The sequence below is a fragment of the Mesocricetus auratus genome, unplaced genomic scaffold (genome assembly GCF_017639785.1).
Source record: "Mesocricetus auratus isolate SY011 unplaced genomic scaffold, BCM_Maur_2.0 Super-Scaffold_100003, whole genome shotgun sequence".
In the NCBI taxonomy this organism is placed as follows: Eukaryota; Metazoa; Chordata; class Mammalia; order Rodentia; family Cricetidae; genus Mesocricetus; species Mesocricetus auratus.
Genome location: NW_024429188.1, coordinates 76,332,194 through 76,354,736, shown reverse-complemented (window position 1 = coordinate 76,354,736; position 22,543 = coordinate 76,332,194). Strand labels below are relative to the sequence as shown.

Here is a 22,543-nt window from a genome sequence, read left to right as displayed (position 1 = left end):
TGTGGAGAAAACGGATTTTTCTCTTTCCTAGCAGTATTAATTGAAAATAGGTTCTTCACACACACACACACACACACACACACACACACACACACACACACACACACACGAATTAACCCTCATACATATCTCATTCATCTGATATCAAACAGGATCTTTCAAAGTACTGAAACTTTTCCTTACAGCCCACTGAGTCAATTGTATGTTACCTATACATTCACAGCTGCGTGGGGCCACCCCCTAGAGCAGTGGCTCTCAACCTTCCTACTGCTTTGACATTTAATACAGTTCCTTATGTTGTGTTGACCGCCAACAATAAAACTATTTTCGTTGCTACTTCATAACTGTAATTTCACTACTGTTATAAACAATAATGTAAACATCTGATATGCAGGATATCTGATATGTGACCCCAAAGGGGTAGCGACCCACAGGTTGTGAACTGCTGTACTAGAGCATAGTCTATCTACCAGGGCTATACACCCTTAAATAAGACTGACTTTCCCTTCCATTCCAAGTATCCATCTACTGTTAACAGTTCATCTAGGGGTGGATGTTTCCAGCCCTTCCTCTTCAATGCAGGAATGCTGATCGGTTTGATCTTGTACAAGTCTCATGGAGTTAATCACAGTTGCTGTAAGCTTCTGAGTATAGTGGTCCTATAATGTTCAAAAGATACTGTCTTGCCCTAGTTCACTCCAACATCTGGCTCTTATAATTTTCCTGCTCCCTCTTTTAAGATATTCTCTAAACCTTGGGGATCAGGCAGTGTGATACAGTTGTTCCATTTATGGTTCAGTACCCCAGCAACCAGTTGTGAGTTTCAGTGTTAACTTATGTGCACTGCACAAAGACGCTTCTCTGATAAGGATTGAAAATTGCACTAATCTACAGGTTTAGACATATGAATTTAGAAAGCAGTTTGACAATATGTCCATTTAGCAAAATACTAGTAATATGTTTACCTCCTGGGTTCTTGGCCAGATTTATAGTACCAGATATTAGTCTCCTCATGTAGAGTAGACCTTAAATCCCCAAATTACTGAAACTTACATACTGTGTTTCCCTACTTTAAAAAATAGCACCCCTGGGATCATAATTGTAAAAACAGTATGCCTCTCTCCTAAATGGATTCAGATGCTATGAATTTTTGAAGCAATTTTCCTGTTTGAAAGCTCAGAGAACCTTAAAGCACACCATCTCCAATTTCTTTTCTGAAATGGGTCTTGTTAAAAAAAGTTCATAGGATTTGAAGATTTTAATTCAAATGGACCTAGATTCAAAATCTGACTTTGTCATTGACTACAAAATAACACTAACAAGTCAATGAATTATTGAGCTTACCTACTTTTCTATAAAATAAGGATAATAAAAACCTTTCATAATATTCAGTATTAGGAAAACCTGCTGCTTATAATTATCGAGGAAGGAAAATGGATTCCGGGTTATTTCATTGAGCACATGTCTAGATGAGTCTGGATATTCAACATCAAACTAAAGCTCAGGACAAAAACCAAAACACTCTGAACAAGTCATATTATGAAGGGGATGATCCTACAAGTTAAGGAAAGATCAGAAAGAATGGAGTCACCAAGTCTTCCTTCTGTACAGTTTGAATCCACCACAGGAAAAATAATGTTGCAAATCAATCATCTTCTTTCTGAAAATTGTCTGAATTTTATATAAGAATGTCTCAGGCGACTATTCCATACGTTTAAAATGAAGTTGAGGTAAGTTTTACATCAGGGCAGATGCTGTGTGGATCTGATAGCATTTCAACAAAACAGATGATACACAATCTTACTTTGAATTATGAAATGAATAAACTGACCAGAAATTCAGCAAACAATAGGTGTTCAGTTCAGAAGCAGACTTCATTATGAGAATGAAAATAGCTTCCCCCACCCAATGCGGGGTCTGTTCCCTAGCAGGGTCTCCAGCTACTACGGTACATAAATATTAGATATAATGCAAATAAGACATCTACATAGTGTCTGACACATCATAGATACTCAATAAAATATTTAGTAAATAAAACTATAAAGTATTACTTGTAAATAAGTATCACTGGGTACAGGTAACATGTCTATAAATATTTCTGACAAATACATTTTGGAAGGAAATAACCCATAGTATGGGTATGTAAAGAATGTCCTCAGTACCCAAAGATGTATCCTACATACTATTTTTGAAAGTTATTTGACTTAAAGCTAACAAAATTACTAGACAAACTAATTTTCTTCTGTCACAGGAATAACAAAAATCCCTCTCAGATTGCTACTTAGCCAGTAAATATACATTAGTCAAAGTAACTAATGAGGATGCTAATGAAAGCTAATGAAAGGCTAGAAGAATAATAGAACTTGATCTTTACACTCCTGGAGTCTAATCCAATAAAACCATTTATAATTCAGCTGTTTTCTGATAGCTTTTCAGTTTTTTGAGTCTATGGTCTGTTAAACTGTGTCCCTGTCACTGAACAACTAGGACCCACAGGCCTGGCTGTGGCTCAGATTTCTAAGCCTCAGTACTCTCTTATCACATGGATCAGACACTGAGAAAAAACTGCAAAGGGAAACAGAGTCTATGAGAGAAAGGAACATAGTATACCCAGAAATATATCTTTATTAATTATTTTGTTATTTGTCTTCAAAGCAGTTCTGATTGAGGTTTAAGCAACATGTTCTGTAGCCAAAAACTGTACTCATTAGGAAGTGGTTATTTCTCTAGCATGTTTATTTGGGATGGGAGGGCGATCTGGTTACAACATCTGCCACCCTACTCTTCTCCAAGGTTGACTCAGCTAATCTGGCTAGCTACGTCGGTGTCCCCTTTCAACCTTACCACTCCATGTGTATCTCACCCAACCTTTCATGGTTGGTTGAAGAGGACAACTTATAGATCAGTAACGTTCCTTCATCAAGGGTATATGAGTAGCTGTACTGTCCTGATAGAACCTCCAAACAACAAACTCTCAAGTCTGCATTTTCTGATTTCTCATTCCTAAACGTTCAATTCAATATATCATCAGTCTTAGAATCTCCAATGATAATGCTTATATATTTACTAGTAATGAATGCCAAACAAGTACTTCATTGCAGCTACAATTGTAATACAAATTAACTAGAGTTTTAGGCCCAAAGGTAAAGTTTTGTGAATATATTTCCAAGACTCAAAAGAGCTGGTATTAATACCAAGCTAAAAATAGTTAATGGGAGTGAAACACACACACACACACACACACACACACACACACACATGACCAAATCGCAAATGCCAATTTATTAAACAAGAAACTGACTATAGAAGAAACAACATTTAAAGACAGCATGCTGCTTCAACTAGTAATTTATAATTTATTCCATAAAAAATGAGCATTTTATGTAGCTCTCAGACCTCACCAGAAGTTTCTTTGTATAGTAGACAGTGGTAAATGCAGAAACTCACAAATGCTCAAAATGTAAAGAATAACTATCAGTGGAGTGCTCAGCCACAGATGGGCCATCTGTGTCACACCTGTCAAAACTCAGGGACGTCTCTCAAAGGATACAGCAGGAAGACTGAAAGGCAGAGATGAAGGATGGCTAGCACAAAATGCCTTCTGGACATGAGAAGACTGCTGAACTCATGAACTCAGAGCAGCTGTGGCCGCCTGCACAGATCAAACCAGTAAACATTGCTGCATGGAGGGAGGGCTTTGAGAGCCCCCATGCCTAGTTGAGGAGCGATTTACAGTTGGGTGCTGGGGGAGGGAATGCCAATTTTCTTTAAGGGTGTGGCTCCTGGTAGATGATCCATGCTTTAAAGCAGCGGTTCTCACCCTTGCTAATGCTGTGACCCTTTAATTCAGTTCCTCATGTTGATGGTCTGCACAGTGGTTCTCACCCCTCCTAATGCTGTGTCCCTTTAATACATTTCCTCACGTTGTGGTGACCCCCAACCATAAAATTATTTCGTTGCTACTTCATAACTGGAATTTTTGCTGTTATGAATCATAACATAAATATCTGCCATTCAGGATATCTGATTTGTGACTCCTGTGAAAGGGTCTTTGAACCCCGAAAGGGGTCATGACCCACAGGTGAGGAAGCACTGCTCTGTACCCATGATATATGGCAGGACAAACTGAACTCACTGGGTTTAGAAAAACAGTTGGCAGGGAGTGGAGAGACTGGGGTAGTACTGGGAGCAACTACAGAGAGGTTTGCACGGTGAACGCCTTAAAAATGCATTGTGTGAGATTCTCAAGAAATTAATGAAAATAGTTTAAAAGAGAACTCTATGCCCCAAAATTGTGTTATTCCTTTACCTTTTTCCCACTAGACTGTTAGTAGCTGGAGGACTGGGCCTTAATGGTTTGTTTCTTTAAAATTCGCATAGTGGCTACTCAGTTAGAGAATATTTAATTTCTCAAACAAGACACTTGCCAGTTTTACTTATTAAAAGCCTCTCTTCCAGCAGATCTGGGGAAGGACAATGCTAAAGAGCATTTACCAGGCTCCTAGGATGTATCAGGTTCAGTCCTAAGATTTTACCTGTGTCATCACGTATAATCATTAACTCACTTGTGAAATAGGTATTTTAATATCCAAGTTTTATAGACAAGTCAAGTGGGTTCTGAAGCTTGACTAAAGTCCAGGCAGGTGGCTGGCTGTGGGGCTGATTAAGTTCCACCCCATCTTGGATCTGACTTTAAAGCTGGTGATCTCTGCCGCATTACACTGCCTCCATTGTGTGCTGGAGAAGAAGCCTTCAAAAGGCTTTCATTCCTCACGAAGAAGATAAAGGAGAGAAACAAGGGAAGGAACCCTCAAAGTTAGCTATTATTCAGTCTTGAAATTGTTTCTAAATTGCTATACATTGTGATTTGAGAAGCGGTTTAAATAGGCATATTATACTAACAGCCTCTCCCTCCTCCTCAGTCCTAAATCATATCTGGTTTAAGAACATTTGACAATAGAGTTGAGAATTGAAGGGGGAAAAAAACACTGCTTTTTGTGTGTATGCCAATTTTCCTAACAGAAGCTTGATGGCATTTTTCAGACCAATCAAAAGCTTTGACAGTGCCGGTAACTGAAGATATGAGCTACGGTTTTGGGTTAGTGTTGCTGTTTTAGTTCTGAGAATTTCTGAGCTGGTTGGGGGAGGGAGGAGGAGCTGAAAACAAAGTCAGAGCAATTATCATTATTTATTATAATTTTCAATTTAGAAATCACAAGATAATCTATTTAGTTTATTTATGTATTCATACCAAATAAGGTAAAACTTATGTCAATTTGGTGATTTGTCAGTCTGGGTTTTGGTCACGTGGCATTTAACATTAAGTGTAACCAAAATGTATGAACAACATCACTTCTATGGTTAAACTAATTACTTAATGACTAGAGTACACAAACATGAGAAAGAGGTTAAACAAACAAACTAGATTTTTCTGCACATAAGCCGCTGCATTTTAAAAAGCAAATACTTCATTAAAAGCTAAAAATAAGAACATCTTCCAAGAATGAAAGTAAAAGCAATCATAATCTTGATTCAGACTTTATAAAAACGATGTTTAATTCCTTTTTGAAAATGTATAGTGATTCTTTTCCTAGGATACATTCCTGTGAGCAAATGCAATGTCTGCTATTTGGCAATTTAGGCATATGAGAATATGCCTTGCTCAATGAAAACTTATGCATAATACTTGAAAAAAGAGTTCCTACATTATGAAGGATTTTATTCAATTAAAAAAAACAAAGAGGCTGGGCAGTGGTGTTGCACACCTTTAATCCCAGCACTTGGGAGGTAGAGGCAGGTGGATCTCTGTGAGTTTGAGGCCAGCTCAGTCTACAAAGTGAATTTCAGGAGAGGCAGGACTGTATACAGAGAAACCCTGTCTCAAGACACAAACAAAAAATTAAAGAAATAAAGAATCACTTTTTAAAAATGGTGTTCCTTATAGGAGAAGAGAAGCAAACAAACAGGTTCCCATATATCTAAGAGCCCTGGAGACAGAGATAAAGAGGAATATAGGCCATTCTCATGAAGATGGCCACCATTAGCAGTATAAGGAATTGGACTGAAAGGAAGAATAGTGAAGAAAGGGAAAATTGGCCAATGGATATGCTACAACTAAAATTATAGCCTTTTCAAAGAAACATAATCAGTACCTTTAGAAATTGTGTTATGCCTGTAAATCTGTACTTTTGAATTGACTCTAGTCCCTAGCATTCATTTCCCCTTCTCTCAACCCTGGGTAACTGCTGCCCTGCTCTCTGCTTCTATGAGATCAACGTTTTTATAAAGAGAAGAAAACTCTGGAATTCTGCTATTTAAATTCATTTACTTGAAATTTCCTAGAAGAGCAGCGCTTAAGTGACTTCACTATACCAAAATGCATACTCTATGTGGCAAAGGACAGACTCAATAAATTTGCTATGGTAATCATTTCACAATGTATGCAATATCAAATCAGCACAGAGAACATTTTAGATACCATTTTATTTGCTGCCAATTATGCAGAAAATAAAGCTGGAGAAAGAATTGGTGACATGATCTGGTTATGGTTATGACTGGCTGTAGTCCCAACCATTGTGGAAAACTGAGATGGAAGGATTGTTTGTGTCAAAAGTTCATCATCACCTTGGGCAGCTGTTATGGTTTGCAGCTTAAATGTTCTCAAAGGTTCCTATTCTAAGGGCATTGTTGCCAGGCTGTAGCACTACCACATAGAGAGAAACTGTAGGAGGTGGATCTGAGTGAAGGTAAAATAAAGTATTGAGGGTGGACCCTTGAAGGGGATGTTGGGAATCCACTCTTTCCTGTCTTCTTTTGTCTTGACTATAACAGGGTGAATAATTTTGCTACATGGTCTGCTATGATGCTCCATCTGGCCCAAAGTGACAGGGCTAAATGATTGTGGACTGAAACATCAAATCCATAAACCACAATAATTTTTCCTACTTTAAGTTTTCTTAGATACTTTGTCACTCAAACCAAGCAAACAAAAACATATTAGCAACAGTGAAACCTAGTCTCAAAAAACCAGTGATACAATTGTAAAATCAGAGTACATGAATATATTAAAATTCCAAGACCCATTATTTGAGCTTCCTTTTGATCTGTGAGAAAGCCAGAAGACTGTGAAGCCAGGCCTCATTCAGACAAGTTTTTGTTTAACTTACTTCATATAAGAGTAAAAATTCTCATGGTTTTGTAAAAGGCCCAGAGTAATATGCAAATTTAGGCAAGAATGGACCCATACACGTGGCACACCAACCACAAACATACATAAATGTATACACACACATATAAACATATGTATAGACAGATGATAGATATTGATAGACAAATAATGGTACAAAATGTAAGTAGCTAATTTTTCAGTTAACTTAACTAATAGAGTAGAGAAAATTTGTCATAGTTGGGAATATTCCAAATAACAGTTACAATATTTTATATTCAAGGACAATTTTTTTGAGACAGGGTCTCACATTGTAGCCCAGACTTGTCTGGAACCCACTATGTACCAGGCTGGCTTTAGACAATTGGTGACCTTCTTGTCTCAACCTTCCTGGTACTGACATTACAGGCATGAGTCAGCAGCATACCAGGTCCAAGGGCAAATTTTAAGATAGTAGTACATCTTAGCTCTTACTTATCTGAGAGCACACTGTGTTGCTGTTTCTAACAGCAAGCTACAGGGAGATGTGTGGCATATCTCTACCTAGGGAAATAATTTGAGTATCAGAGTCCCACACTTAAATGGTAGGAGTGGGGAGGGCTGGTCACTAGGATCATCCTACTTGCAAGTGACTGGTCATGCTGTCTGAAACACAGGAACCAGACAATGAAACCAGGTGCATATCATTTAGCTAGACTGTTGTGCAAAGCAATCTTGAAAAACTGGTACAACATGGTTCATTGCTCCAACCGTATCTAACAATACATCAATCACTAATATAAAGGACACTTTGAGGGCCACATTCCTAGAGTTGGATAATGTCCAATCATGTTTAACTTGGGAACATTCAAGGAGTAAGCAACTAGTTCCACTCTGTTACCTCTTGTCTAACAATCTATTTACATTGACTTTGATCAAAATCTTTTTACAAAAAAACAGGGTAGTACCTTTTAGAAAAGTATTTATGTATAAATACCTCATTTGGCAAGTATTTACTATAATAAATTCTAAGTATTTATATATGCTGTTATGTCCATATTATATGTTATAATACAAGCATATGATTACATTAGATAGTATTCAGTTGATATTTATAGATGCAGTTATTATATTAGCATAATATAGTATTTGTATACCTCTGTATACCTACAATACATGCAACACAAACACACATGCACACACACAAACACACACACACCACACTGTCTGTAGGGACAATAAATACATCTAATAGGTACAGAAGCCAACAAAAGATAGAAAGATGTTCAAAGAAACAATTCAACCATCAGTAAGACCATAACATATATCTTTTATTGCTTCACCAATTTCACTATCCATTTACCCCTTGATCTATGGTTACTTGAACTTTGTAATACACTGATTCAGAGTGACTTAATACAGTAGTAAATTATATAATTTTAATTTTTTTCTCAGGGGAGTCACTATCCATTGGTATTACATCTTGAAATTTTAGTTGAATCTCACACTATATTTGACTACTATATGATCTGTTTACACACAAGAGTTAAGTCTTACCAACCTATTATACCACATTACAGTATGATTATTTTATTGTGTGGAGACCAAAGGTTAGCATCAGGTATTTTTCTTCTTATTTTTGTTTGTTTGTTTGTTTTTTAAATAATTACATCATTTCCCAGTTCCTTTCCCCCCCTCAATCGTCTACCTTGTATTCCAATCCACTACATTGCCATTTTCTTTGTTATTGTTACATATATATGCCTAAATATATAAATCCAACTGCTCATTCCAGTTACTATTACTGATATGCATATGATTTCAGGGCTAACCATTTGGTATTAGATAAACAATGAGGGTGCTCATACCTAGGGAAGACTATTTCTCCTGCTCTCGGCATTCCTTAGCTCTTTGTTTACGGGTAGAAGTCTGTGAGATTTTTCCCCTTCCATGTTAGCTTTTCTATGAGTACTGGGATCTGTTTGAGAGCTTAATATTTGTAAAACAAGCAGTTTATCATAAGCCCAGCCTTGAAATGTGTGTATGTTAGATTGATCCCATAAGCACATATTAGAAGTGCTCTACCACTAAGCTACATTCTCAGAGCTCAAAATATTGTCATAAGACAGTTTGGTTTAGTTATAAAATAAACCAGGAGGTATCATAAACTCTACATTTCTAGAAGAATTGGTCCTTCCCATGTATGAAATATTATTATGGAGGAATGTCACTAGTGGCAATGACTGTGTCATGTTTAGGTTCCATGTTAGTTGGGACAAAGTACATCATCTATCTTAATTCACATTACTATATAGTTAGAGATTCCCATTAACTGTTGTACAGCATGGTTAACTCCCTCCATTATGGAGTACATGACTATCATTAAAATTATTTCTAGACTCACACCTAGTCTTATTTTTATTACTACATATAGCTTGTAAAATTAGATGGGTTTTATTGTGACATGTTTTTTCTCCTCAAAATAGTTATTTCTTAGCTATTGCTTATTGTTTATCCTTTGACAACTTCATACACGTATAGAGTATATTCTGATTACTCTCTCCCTGCACCCTCCCTTATCTTCTCTCAAATCTGTCAATCCTCTTTCCCACATTCATGTCTTTTTGTCTTGCTTTGTGAACCACTGAGTTTAACCATGGATATCTGTGTGACTTGGTTTGGAACTATCCACTGGAGCCTGGTGGGCATATCGCTGGGTATGCAACTGAAAACAATGATTCTCCATTTCCCAAAAATCTATCAACAGTCAACAACAGTTCATCAAATATGGGTGTGGCCCTGTAAGTCCCTATGTTATTCGTGACTGACTGCTGACAAAGCCAGTCTTGCGTATGCTCAGGACTAGAAACCATAGTTGCTATGAATTCATTACTGTGATACCTAGAAGACAGCTATCCACAGTCCTTCTTATCTTATGGTTCTTACCCTCTTTCTGCTCCTCTTCTATAATGTTTCCTGAATGTCTCATCTACTCTGATTTGTGTGAATATTTTATCAAGGCTTATTACATGCTAAAGGGATTCCACTTTTTTCTCCTGCTCTTGGAAATGATTCCTTCCTATCTATTTTAATTACTACATCTTACTCTTCTAAAAATCACTGTTCATTAAGGGTAAATGTATAAGGCTGACACCAAGAGCATGCTAATGTGGAAAGGAGAAAGCCTGTGAGTCCTCAAGCTACACAAAGAATAAAGGATGCTGAGAGTTGGAGAAAGCCTTCTCCAGGGAACTGGTTATCCAATGTCAAATGTTCAGCCCTGGAAACATACATACTAGTAACATTATATAGACCAGCAGGTTGTAGTCATGCATTTAGGAATATCCCATCCCCCCCCCCCCTCTCTCTCTCTATATATATATATATATATAAATGTGTGTGTGTGTGTGTGTGTGTGTGTAACAACAATTAAAGAGGCCACGGATTTGAAGAAGAAAAACGGGAACTACATGGCAAGATTTGGAGGGGGGGATGATATAATTAATTCTAATCTTGAAAATTATCTTTTAAAAAGTAAAAGTAAATTCATCTTTTCTTGCTATACTAATTCTAGCCCCCATTTAACTGAGTGCCCTAAATTTGTTTCACTTAATAGTATTCAATCCAATGTAAGCTGCCACTGAGTATCACCTGACTTAGATAATGTCAGGATACATACACTATATCTCCCTCCAAATGTTGGGTATTCTATTCTATAGCATTATAGTGGTCATCACCACAAGTAATTTAGTATTTAGTATAACTGTGTCATGAAGTTTCTTATAATCTTTTTTATTTTGTATTAAGGTTGTTTCAAGTAGAAACAAATCCAATTTGCCATGCTTAGTATGTTATTTTCATTCATAAACCAACTGATATTTTTCATGGTGTTTAGAAGTTTTTCACACACAAAAACAGGATGATATGTGCTCTTAAACGTCTTCAATGACCTGAGGGGTCATCTGAGTAATGATGAGTCTATAAGTTGTCAAAATTTATACCATCATCAATTTGTGTAATATTTACTATTATGCCTCATAATCTTGAGAAGAAAGGTATCTCTGGATACATAATCTTTCCTAATATTCTTTTGTTTTGTTTTTTAGTGACAGGATCTCACTTTGCAACCCTGGCCAGCCTAGAACTCACTATGTAGCAGGGCTGGCCTTGAACTCACAGAGATCCACCTGGTTTTGCTGGAATTAAAGGCATTCACCCCCATGCTCAGCCTTCTCTAATGCACTAATAATACAGCTTCGTCAACATTTCTGCCAGTACAAAGCAGAAAATGTGTCTAAATGTTAGGTGAAATTTGTAAACATGCACATGAAGTTTTTACAAACATATCTGAATTTAGGAAAATCAAATATATAAGTAACATTACAGCACTCAAATCTTTATAAACAAATGTGACTACTGCCAATATATCCCTTTACTCCTCAAAGGAGTAAAAAAATCCAATGAACAGTAAAAGCACATCTTCCAAAAGCCCTCTGTGATAAATGAGAAGCTTTAATGTTATTCTTGAGGAATTTTACAGAGGTTAATTTTCATAAAATAAATTAATCCGTGAAAATAGATTGCTTAAATGAAAGATGAGTTTAGCCCTAAATGTACAATGAAGCTTGTGCAGAGCCAGACAAAGTTCTTTATAAACCCTTTACTCCTGCCTCCAGGGTGGTTAATAATTCATTTCTGTTGTTTAAAAGCTAGGGATAAACCTTATTGCTTGGTAAAGAAATTTACAGATTTATTGTAGCACTTAGAATACAGAAACACGGATCCTACTATGGATATGCACAAACCACTCTCATTATTGTGACTATAACCTTTGCATAGCTAGTCATACGTGATAGCATTTTTTCCAACCTCAGAGATAAAAAACTGCAAGATACCCAAATGTCAAATATTAACAGTGTGAATTTCCTGAGTGGCCTGGCAAAGGAATGATAAACATCCTTCTGACCATAGCTAGTAACATGCTGAACCTGCCACCACTCTGATAAGCTCCTTCACAGAAGAGGACAGATGTCAATTAATTCTTTTTAAACATTCTGATGATCACAATTGGCATCTAATTTTTATATAGTTTTCATAATAAAATTTAAATTTTTCATCTATTGTGAAATTCAATTAACTTTCTCCCTATACAGAAATCTTGTTGCTCCCCTCCTAAACACACTGAGGTTTTCTCTGCTTTTTAAAGAATTAGTACATGAAGCAGCTAAAACTTCACTGCCTTTGAGAAACTTCTCAGATTATATAAATACACACTCTATTGCTTCTACCACAAGATCACCTGGAATCATTAAATACCAACTGAACATTATGGAGAAGTGGCACAACACTTTGTTGTTACATTGAGAAAGCCTGAAGGGAAGAGTAAATAATGATGGTGGCATGGACCAGAGAAGATGGAGGAATGGAAGTAGTTAAATAGTTACAATCTGGATGTATAGTGATCATAAAGCCAAACGCATTTGTTCATGAAGCCTATGTAGAAAATGAGAAGAGAGACAGAGACAGAGAGGGAGAGGGAGAGAGAGGGAGGAAGAGGGAGAGGGAGAGAGGGAGAGACAGAGAGACAGAGAGACAGAGAGACAGAGAGAGGAAGGCTAGCTCAATAGTTCCTGACCTAGGGACAACAGAAATTCAACTGAATGGGTGCAATGCTGCTATATGTTGTGGTGATTAGGAAGAACCAGAGGAAAGGGAAACATCGTTAAAAGTAGGTAGAAAGGACAATTGCTGGAATGATAGCCTTGAGTATACAAGAGACAGAAAGCACCTGCATATCAGGGAATGTTGTCTGCTGCAGAACACATCTGTAGAAACGGAAGATAGGAAGGCTGGGTATTGGTGGCACAGGCCTTTAATCCCAGCACTCAGAAAGCAGAGGCAGGCAGATCTCTGTGAGTTCGAGGCCAGCCTGGTCTATAGAGCGAGTTCCAGGACAGCTTCCAAAACATACAGAGAAACCCTGTCTCGAGAAACCAAAAAAGAATGGAAGACAGGGAAGAGGATCAGGATCTAAACCCAGACACAGATCGAGGGAGCGATGTAGGGCTATTCTTTGGGTTGCTACCATTTTATTGGTAGAATCAGATGTAATTAGTGAAGTTGAAGAATGTGCTGGGGGCTTAAGTTGTAAAACTTAAGTTATAAAACAAGGAATTTAAGAGAGTAAATATCTAAGGAAACATTTAATTAATAGGTAGCATTAATGGTCTACTCTGAGACTATGATCATAAATTTAAAGCCAGTTAGCTGCAGCTATTTGTCTGGTACTTCTGTACATCAAGACATAGAGCAGACAGGAATTAGGATTTAACCAGGGTTGATTTTGCCAGCAAGTATGTCTACCCTGAATATGCATAGGCATCACATGCATGGATTTAGAAAACCCTGGATTGAAAATATTCAGAATAAAAAACTGCATCTTTTCTGGATATGTGTAGACGATTCTTCTGACAGCCATTCCATACAGAACATGGCATAAGACTTATTTACATGCCATAATATATTGTATCAGTTATGATAAATAATCTAGACATGATTTCAAGTATATCTATACATTATATGTGTAGAGAGAAGCCTTCCCGCCAGCCTGGTTCCAGAGCCGCATCAGTCCCAAATAAACACACAGGAGGCTATATTAATTATGAAGCTGTTGGCCTTGCTTGTTTCTTACTGGCTAGCTCTGACTTAAGTATTTATCCCATAATTGCTAATCTAAGTATTTCTCTTACCAGAGAAGTTTCCGGGCTTCTTATCCCTATGGCGGTTACATCTTGACTCCCTATGTTTCTCCTACCCAGAGTCCTCCTGGACTCCTAGTCCCACCTATTTTGCTTCACTATTGGCCAACAATGCTTTATTGACATATACACAGGACTTCCCCAACATATATGCAAATACTGTACCATTTTACATAAGAGACTTGACCACCCATGGATTTGAGTATATACAACAGGAGATCCTAAAACCAATCCCTTATGGATGCCAAATGGTTAACCCTATCACCCCTATAACCAAGATAGTGAAGGTACAAGAGAATTGAAGATATATGCATGTGAATGGCCACAGAATCTAAGTTGATTAACTAGAGAAGTGAGGATATGGTAAGGGGTGAAGATGGTTTAAAAATGGCAGGATCTAGGATAAAGAATCGTAGGTACTCCAATGTTCTATGAGCCTTTGGGTGTTTTTTTTTCTGCCATTTCCATAATTTGTACTTTTTAAAGCATTGATGGCAAATATGCTTAAAATTATGAACATGCAGTATGTTTGGAATTGAACACTGTATCATGAACAATTCAATTTTTAAAATCTTCTTTGAGCTGGTAAAATGGCATAGGGGGGTAAAGGTACATATATAATCCCAACAGGAGTTCAATTCCTAGAACTCACAGTGTGGAAGGAGAGTACAACTTTGGCAAATTGTCCTTTGACCTCCATATGTACACTACGGCAAACACATGCCCCACCACACACAAGAAATAATTGTAATAAAACCTACATTGTCGAGAAATTCAGCATTTTGTCTTTTAGCTCCATTCTCACATACAAAATCTCTCTCTCTCTCTCTCTCACACACACACACACACACACACACACACACACACACAAACACACACACACAAGCATGTTTCTTTACCTTCAGGCAGTGACAACAGCTATATTGGTTTTATGAAGATTTCTTCATTTGAACTTTATAATTTCTCTTTTTTCATTGAGTGTGAAAAATGCTTTTAAAATTTAGAAAAACAGTTCATTTAAAGCAACATATGTATGTATAGTTATCACTTATAAATAAATGTTGGCTGTGCTCCCTTAGGTGTTAAAAGACTTAATCAATCAGGATTATCTTCTTGACAAATGACAGAATGTAGGACTTGAGATGATAGAAGCTGATATACGTTTAAAATGACTAGATTTCATGAAACATATGCAGATCTTGTCTAGTAAGTGTATTCATATACATGAAACCAAAACTATAATTGAAACGGCAAAAACACTTTAAAACTGGGAAAAAGGAACATTACAAACCTGCTTCCTACTTTGCGCTCTTGCATTCCGTAATCTTCGAGCAGAATAAAAGATAAAATAGCCCACAGTTGCTGCCGTAATAATAAAAAAGGACACGGAAACAAAGAAAATTGAATAATGATTCACCCAGGGGCCATGTTTTTTCCCTACTTCGATGACCATTGTTACTTGTATGCCTCTTTGAATAGACTGCAGAATTTTTGTTCCTTTTAGATTGCCAATCATGATTGCAACAATGTCTCCTGCACCTGTAAAAGGAAATGAATTCAGTTTTAGTTTGAGATCATTAACATAAAAACCCAATTTTAATGGATGATTTAATACATTTAAAGTCAGACCTAATGATACAAAAGGATGTATTATAATTCAATTAACACTATTAAGTACCTACTACATATTCAAAAGACATAAGGGTTATTACCATATATAAGATTTGGATCAAAGCAGCTCATAGTTTAAAGGAAAGTATCACACACAACATTACCCCTAATTCAACATCATTACCTTTGTGGCATAGTTTGCATTTTTTGTTTTTGTTTTTAAGACAGGGTTTCTTTGTAGCTTTGAAGCCTGTCCTGGAAGTCGCTCTATAGACCAGGCTGGCCTTGAACTCACATCTGTCTCATACCTGTCTCTGTCTCCCAAGTGCTGGGATTAAGGGCACTCAACACTGCCACCTGGCTGCATTTTTTTAAAAAATAAGGTCTCACTATGCCTCTCAGGCAAGCTTGGAACTCAGATCTTCCTGCCTCAGCCTCCTGAGTAGCTAGGAGTACAAAACTGAGAAAGCACCCCAATGTGCAAATTTCATGAAGGCCTTCTTAATGACTAATAGCCCACTGGTTGGTAGATAACAGAACTTAACTTCATAAGGAATAGTAAAATACTTATATGCATTCTTTTTACTTAAAAGGAGGCAGACTCATGTACTCAATATTAACACATACAAAGATTTACATAACAAGATAGACATTTGAGACACATAATGCACATAAAATGTTTTATAGCCCATACACATGTTCATGATATGCTATTTTCTCTGTCTTCAAATATAATATTTGCACAAGCTATTTGGGAAGGAGAAGCAGCCCTGTGAAAGGAGCAGCAAGAGAGGGCAATGGGTAGGCCAATACAAAGTTCATTATATACATGCATGAAATGGCACAAGGAAACTCAATATTCTGTACCAACTAAGGTACTATGAAACAAAGTAAATAAGAATTAACAGCAGAGAAGGAAACACCTTAATTTAATTAACATTTATTACAAGAAAGGAAAAGAGAAAGAAATCAGGCAGGCAGGCAGGCAGACAGATATTTTGTTCCAAAAGCTCTAAGTTTTCATATATGGACCTGTTCAGGTTAGCAAGGAAGATAACACAAAGAAGGGACAGAAGTATTTGTTTCTATTTAGCACCAGTTGAGGACAAACCCGAACTTACACTGCGATTGTTACTAAAGGCTTCTTATCTGTAATAACCTGCTTTTTATTCCCAAACACATTTGGTTAAAAAAGCAAGACAAACCTTGTCTTTCTTATGTTCTGAGAATGTCTTATTATTCAAGCCATTCCAGTGACTGTCAAGGTTTATAATCCTCCAAGTTTTTATGACCCAGGATGAATGATCTTAGGCAAAAGAAAGGTTCTTTGAATGTTAATGTATTGACAACCAGAGAAATCTCCTATTGATACTAGGTTAAGGTACTACTCAAGGTTAATGATCAACCTCCAGCCTGGAATAAACAACCACCTACAAATAAGACTCTAACAGACCTTTAGACTAGAACTTAAACAGAAATGGATAATACTGAAATAGTATTGTCGCTTTCAATGATTACGATGAAAAAATCTTATCTGGGGGTATACATTGTGAATTTTTTAACCCAAATAATCCTTGAAATTTCCAGCTCCTAGTAGTAGAAGACTTCAAAGGATTAGGTCACATAGAAATACACTGGGTAGGATCCTTTCCTAATATAAGCCAAAGGTATCAGCACAGATGCTTTTATCACTTTCTTCTATGCATGAGTGTTTGCCTGAATGTCTTTGTGTGCACAATGCGCATGCAGTGCAGTCAGAGGAGGCTGTCAGATTCCCTGGAACTGGAGTTACAATACTTATAAACCACTATGTTTCTGGGAACCAATTCTGGGCCCTCTGGAAAAGAAACAGATGCTCTTCACCTCTAAACCATCTCTCCGAGTTCATCACTACTGGCAGTTAAAGCCCCAAGGGAACTGTTTACATGTGGAAGTTAAACCCTTGTGATTCCTACTGACTAATGTGTGACCACTTAGTCTGATAGAAGTTAATGACTTACCATCTTATTTCCATGGAATCTAAAACACAGACAACATTTTAAGTATCTTCATCTAAAACAAACATATGACCCACATGGGTCAAATAATTGGTAACTTAGCAGGAAAGTGGCAGTTTTTTGTTTGTTATTTATCTTTGCTTAAATTCTAGCCATGTCTTTTTCCTGTGAGCCATCTCTCAGGAAACTATCTGACTGAAAAGTTATCCTCGGTTATGTAATGCAATCTTATAATGTGTATAATATTTGACAACACAGATAATTTTAAAAGTCAAGTCTGGAATATATCGCCATCTGAAAGATTTCTTTTTACATCATAGATGAGGCCTTCTAATATGTTTCTGAGTAGTGGAAATATTTTTTTCTCTTAGAAGATACAGACTCAGTACCAGAAGAGACGACTCAGACTAGCCACTGTGAACACACAGATTTGAAAATGAAGATAGTCAAGAATGTACATTCTGCATACAACAGGAACAAGGTTGTGTTTCTATCCCCACAATCCATATTCATACATACTTTATATAGTCTAACAATGAAATAGACTGAATTCCACTTCCAATCACACAGAAAACATTCTCTTTTTGGTGTGTGTGTGTGTGTGTGTGTGTGTGTGTGTGTGTGTGTGTGTGTGTGTGTTGGGTGTATTGCTTGTGTGTGTGTGTGTATATGGGGAAGTCAGGTTCAATGTAAAGTTGCCTTCCTTATCTTCTTTCCACCTTATTTTTGAGACAAGTCCTCCCTCTGAACCTAGAGCTCAGTCAGTTGGGTCAGGTGGGCTAGCCAGCAAGCCCCAAGGATCTTCCTAACTCTGCTTTCCCAATGCTAGGCTTGCAAATCAAGCACTTTACCAACTAAGACTTCTCCCAAGACCCATAAACATTTTCTTTTTATATACACTAGGCATTAATATATATCTCTTCTTCCCCAGTGCCTTACAACTTTCTAAAATCTGTTTCTTGTCCAGAGTGTTCCAAATTACAGTTAATGGCATCACACCTCTTGGGGCCATCCATATGCTTTAGTAGCAAGAGTAGTCGATAATACCTTAGTGCTTAACTATCTATCATGTAGATCCTACCTTCTTGGTGTCTCCCATTACCAAAATATTTTTTCATATTCATGCTGCTTTCATAATTCCTTGGCATATTTCTATAGCCTAACTGGTTTTCCTACATTCAGTATCTGTAATGTTCAGTTTACCAAGTCCCCATAAACTGCAATATCTTTAAAGCTATCCCCTTAAAGTTTCAACAGAATTCATCCTCCTGGGTTTTTTGTCTTGTTTTGTTTGTTTGTTTGTTTTGGCATGTGTTGGTATGTCTAGCTCAGCAGTCTCTACTACTCAAGTCTGACTCCTTGGTGTAGGGTATAAAACTTCATACAATGTGGATGTGGTCTCAGTGAAGTTGTCTAGTTTGGTGTAACTCTCTTACAACCCACTTCATGCGTACTCAGATTCAATCACATGGGACAATTTGTTGTCATTCACTTTTCATTAACTCTATCCTCAAGGTCCCTATATCCATTCTGATTACTTCCCCCCTTTCCATGTCTATCCCTCATGATCCAGTCCATATGGTGCCCCTACACAGTTTTCTTGAGTGAAAGCAAATATTCCATCCCTTTTGTTTGTAACTTTTATTTGGGGTGTGTGTGTGTGTGTGTGTGTGTGTGTGTGTGTGTGTGTGTGTGTGTTCCTGTGTACACATGTGTGAGCACATTCACATGAGTGGAGGTTAGAGGACAGCTGTGGGGGTCTGTTCTTTCCTTCCACACAGTGGTTCCTGGGGATAGAACTCAGGTTATCAGACTTGGCAGTAAGTGTCTTTACAACCCGCTAAGTCATCTCACTAGTCCCCATCACTCAAATTTTAGCTTCTATGTAGCTCTTCATTTTGCCTGAAAAAATCAGTCAGAACACCTAACTTCCTCTCTAAACTAAAAATCCTTTTTTGAAGTGAAAAGAGTCTTTTAATTCATTGCAGCAATGGTTTTATATGGGATGAATAGGAAGTTAGATGTTTCACACTAGTAAAATTTACTGGGAAAATTGCTTTACACAAATAATAAAATTTAACAATGTTTATATAAGTAACTTTTTAATCTTTGGGTGTTATGTATATACACTGGGTACATACATTCATGTGTCAATACAAGTGCACACATGCTATGCCATACTTGTGAACATCAGAGGACAACCTATGGTATCAGGCTTCACCTTCCACCTGGATGGAAATGGGTCTCTTATTGTTTTTCTCCACTGCATGTTCCAAGATAGGCAGCATTTGAGCTTCTGGGAGCTCAGCTGTCTCTTCCTCTATTTCCCTACAGGAGAGTTGGGATTATGGATGCTCACACTACTCTGTATGGCTTTACCTGGATGGTGGAGATTTGAACTCAGGTCTTCACACTTACATGGCAAGTGTTTTATTTATTGAGCCATCTTCCTAACCTTTTAGTAACAGACATATTATTTTTAATGTAGTCAAATATGTTAAGCTAAGTACTTATTTTAAAAAAAACTGTATGTGGTGCATATAACCATACAATCAGTTTTGTGTTTCATAAAGGAATATAAAATACATTTCAGCACAAAATTAGAATATTTTAAAACAATCTGGAAGTAGTTTTCTATTTCTGTAAAACATATATATCATATACTGATTAAATCTCTACAATCTAGGAAGCAATATGACACAGGGGATACTGCAGTCTGACAACCTGAGTCAGTAACAAGTTCCCCTGTAAAGGTGGAAGGATGGAACCGAACCCACAATGTTGTTCTCTGGTTTCCATTCCCATGTTATGGCATGTGTGTGCTCATCTCATTAAAAGTAAATTAAGTGGGGCACTATGCTGAAAATATTAGGCTCATTCCATTATATATTTAATACATAGCTTTTGCTCTAATGGAATAGTGACACAAATGAATAAATAATTTGTTCTATCTCTGTAATATTAAAAACATTTTATCTTTCGTTGTACTTCCTTCTTATTCCACAGACAAAAATGTATGAATATTTAATAGTGCCCTATTTTCATAAGTAAGATATACTAATTCTGATTTGTTATTGACAATGGATTATCTTTGTAAACCATTATTTAATATAGCAGTAATATCATCTGTCCACAGGCTATTATAATTTGTACTAAAGTTATATATCATTGAAGCCGGAATAGATCTCATAAATCAGCCTAATTCATTGAAAAAATCTAACACTGGACAGCTTTCCTTGAGGGAGGAAGATTCTTGCTTAACTTGTTGGTCATAGAATCAACTATCCTCTTCAGTTTTATGCTGCTCCACTGTTGTTGGCTAAGAAGAGAGAATTAAGGTTGGGTCTACAGAAAGTATTAGCCTTCCAGAGAGCACTTGGGGGCTCCAGCGCAAGTACTCTACAGCATTTATTGCTCGGGGACATTTTGTTAAGTTTCTGCATTTTACCTATACTTTTGATAGATAAGGTTACCAGATAGGGTTTATCTATAAACTAGGATCTTAACATATTTAATCCTCATACCTGCCCTATGAGGTAGGCATTGCCATTGTCCCAATTACAAGATAAATTTGAATTCACAGTAAGGAGAGAGAAGTGAGAAATGTAGGACAGTTTGGCTTTAGTGTTCTGTTTTTCACTCTTTTATATTAGTTCCCCTTTTTGTTTGTTTGTTTGTTTGTTTTTGAGACAGGATTTCTCTGTGTAACAGCTCTAGTTAGCCTGGAACTCGCTCTGTAGACCAGGATGGCCTTGAACTCACAGAGATTCACCTGCCTTTGCCTCCTGAATGCTAGCTCGCTATTTTTAATGAAATATAAAGTGATTTGACTTTAAGAATAAAACTTAAGGCCAGGCGGTGGTGGCACACACATCTCTGTGAGTTTGAGACCAGCCTTGTCTACAGAGTAAGTTCCAGGACAGGCTCCAAAGCCACACAGAGAAACCTTGTCTCAAAAAACAAACAAAAAATTAAATAGGGACATCCATGCGTATAATGGGAAAGATAAAAAACTTGTTCTCAGGGTTAGAAGAAGCCAGAATTGGTAGAGTGGTTCAATTCTATGGTGCAAATCTTCCAACTGTGGTCATATGACAAATTACTCAGCCATCTAGAAGGCATTATGATGAAAATGTATGTGTATATAGTATAAAATCCAAATCTTAACTGATATCAAACTTAGTTTGGCCATTCTATATCTATCTTTAAAGCCAGTTAATGTTGGGGCTGGAGATATAGTTTAGCTGGCATAAACACAAGGACAAATTTGATCAGAGAAGTCACTTTAAAAGAAGGCTAAGTGGGTTGGCTCTTGCTTGCAGTCCCAGAACTGGAGAGACAGAGTCAGGGAGATCATGGGGACTGGGTGATGTAGCCTAGGCCTAGCCTATTTGACAAGTTGCAGGGAAGTGTCCTGTGTAAAAACAGAAAAAGGTGAATGGCACATGAGCATGATGCCAAGATTGTCTTCTGCCCTCCACACACATGAACACACGTGTACCCACCCCATCCCGAACTCATACTTCACACACACACACACATAAGTAAAAAAGTCAATCAATGTGTATACACAATCCCAAGTTAGGTTTGTTTTATATTTACTACTCTATTGAAAACCACAAAATAGATGTTGACTCTAGAACTCAGAAGAATAGATTCATTTTAGTGGAACAAAACCAAACAAAACCTAGCTCTGCGCTTCAGGGCTGAGAATTAAAGGCAAGGCCTCCTAAATGAGACTGTGAATGACAGGCAAGCACTTTACCACTAAGCCACACCCCGAGTATCTAAAGAAAGCATTTCATGACTGTTGGGTGTGTATGAGTTTCTGCTGCTGAAACAAACCATCCTAAGTTTTCTTTTCCTTTAAGCTTTCCTATTGCCTTCCAGTATTGCGCATGGCCATTATCTCTGCTTCCACTGATGCTAGCTAGATCTTTTAGATTTCCAAATTAGGTTTAGTGACCTTTTGCATGATCTTTTGTTTTCTTTTCATTCTTCTTTAGTTGTTGTGCAGAGAACTGAGCCCAGAG

The 22,543-nt window shown here is 37.2% G+C and overlaps 1 protein-coding gene across 3 annotated transcripts in view; it reads right to left on the bottom strand.

Annotated features, from left to right (window-relative positions):
• Rnf128 (ring finger protein 128) overlaps positions 1–22,543 on the bottom strand; it is a 101,540-nt gene that overhangs the window by 13,061 nt on the left and 65,936 nt on the right. For all 3 annotated transcript variants that reach the window (XM_040744452.1, XM_005076701.4, XM_005076700.4), the window contains exon 2: positions 15,194–15,441. In XM_040744452.1, the coding sequence (XP_040600386.1) occupies positions 15,194–15,441 (248 nt within the window). The remainder of the gene's footprint in view (positions 1–15,193; positions 15,442–22,543) is intronic.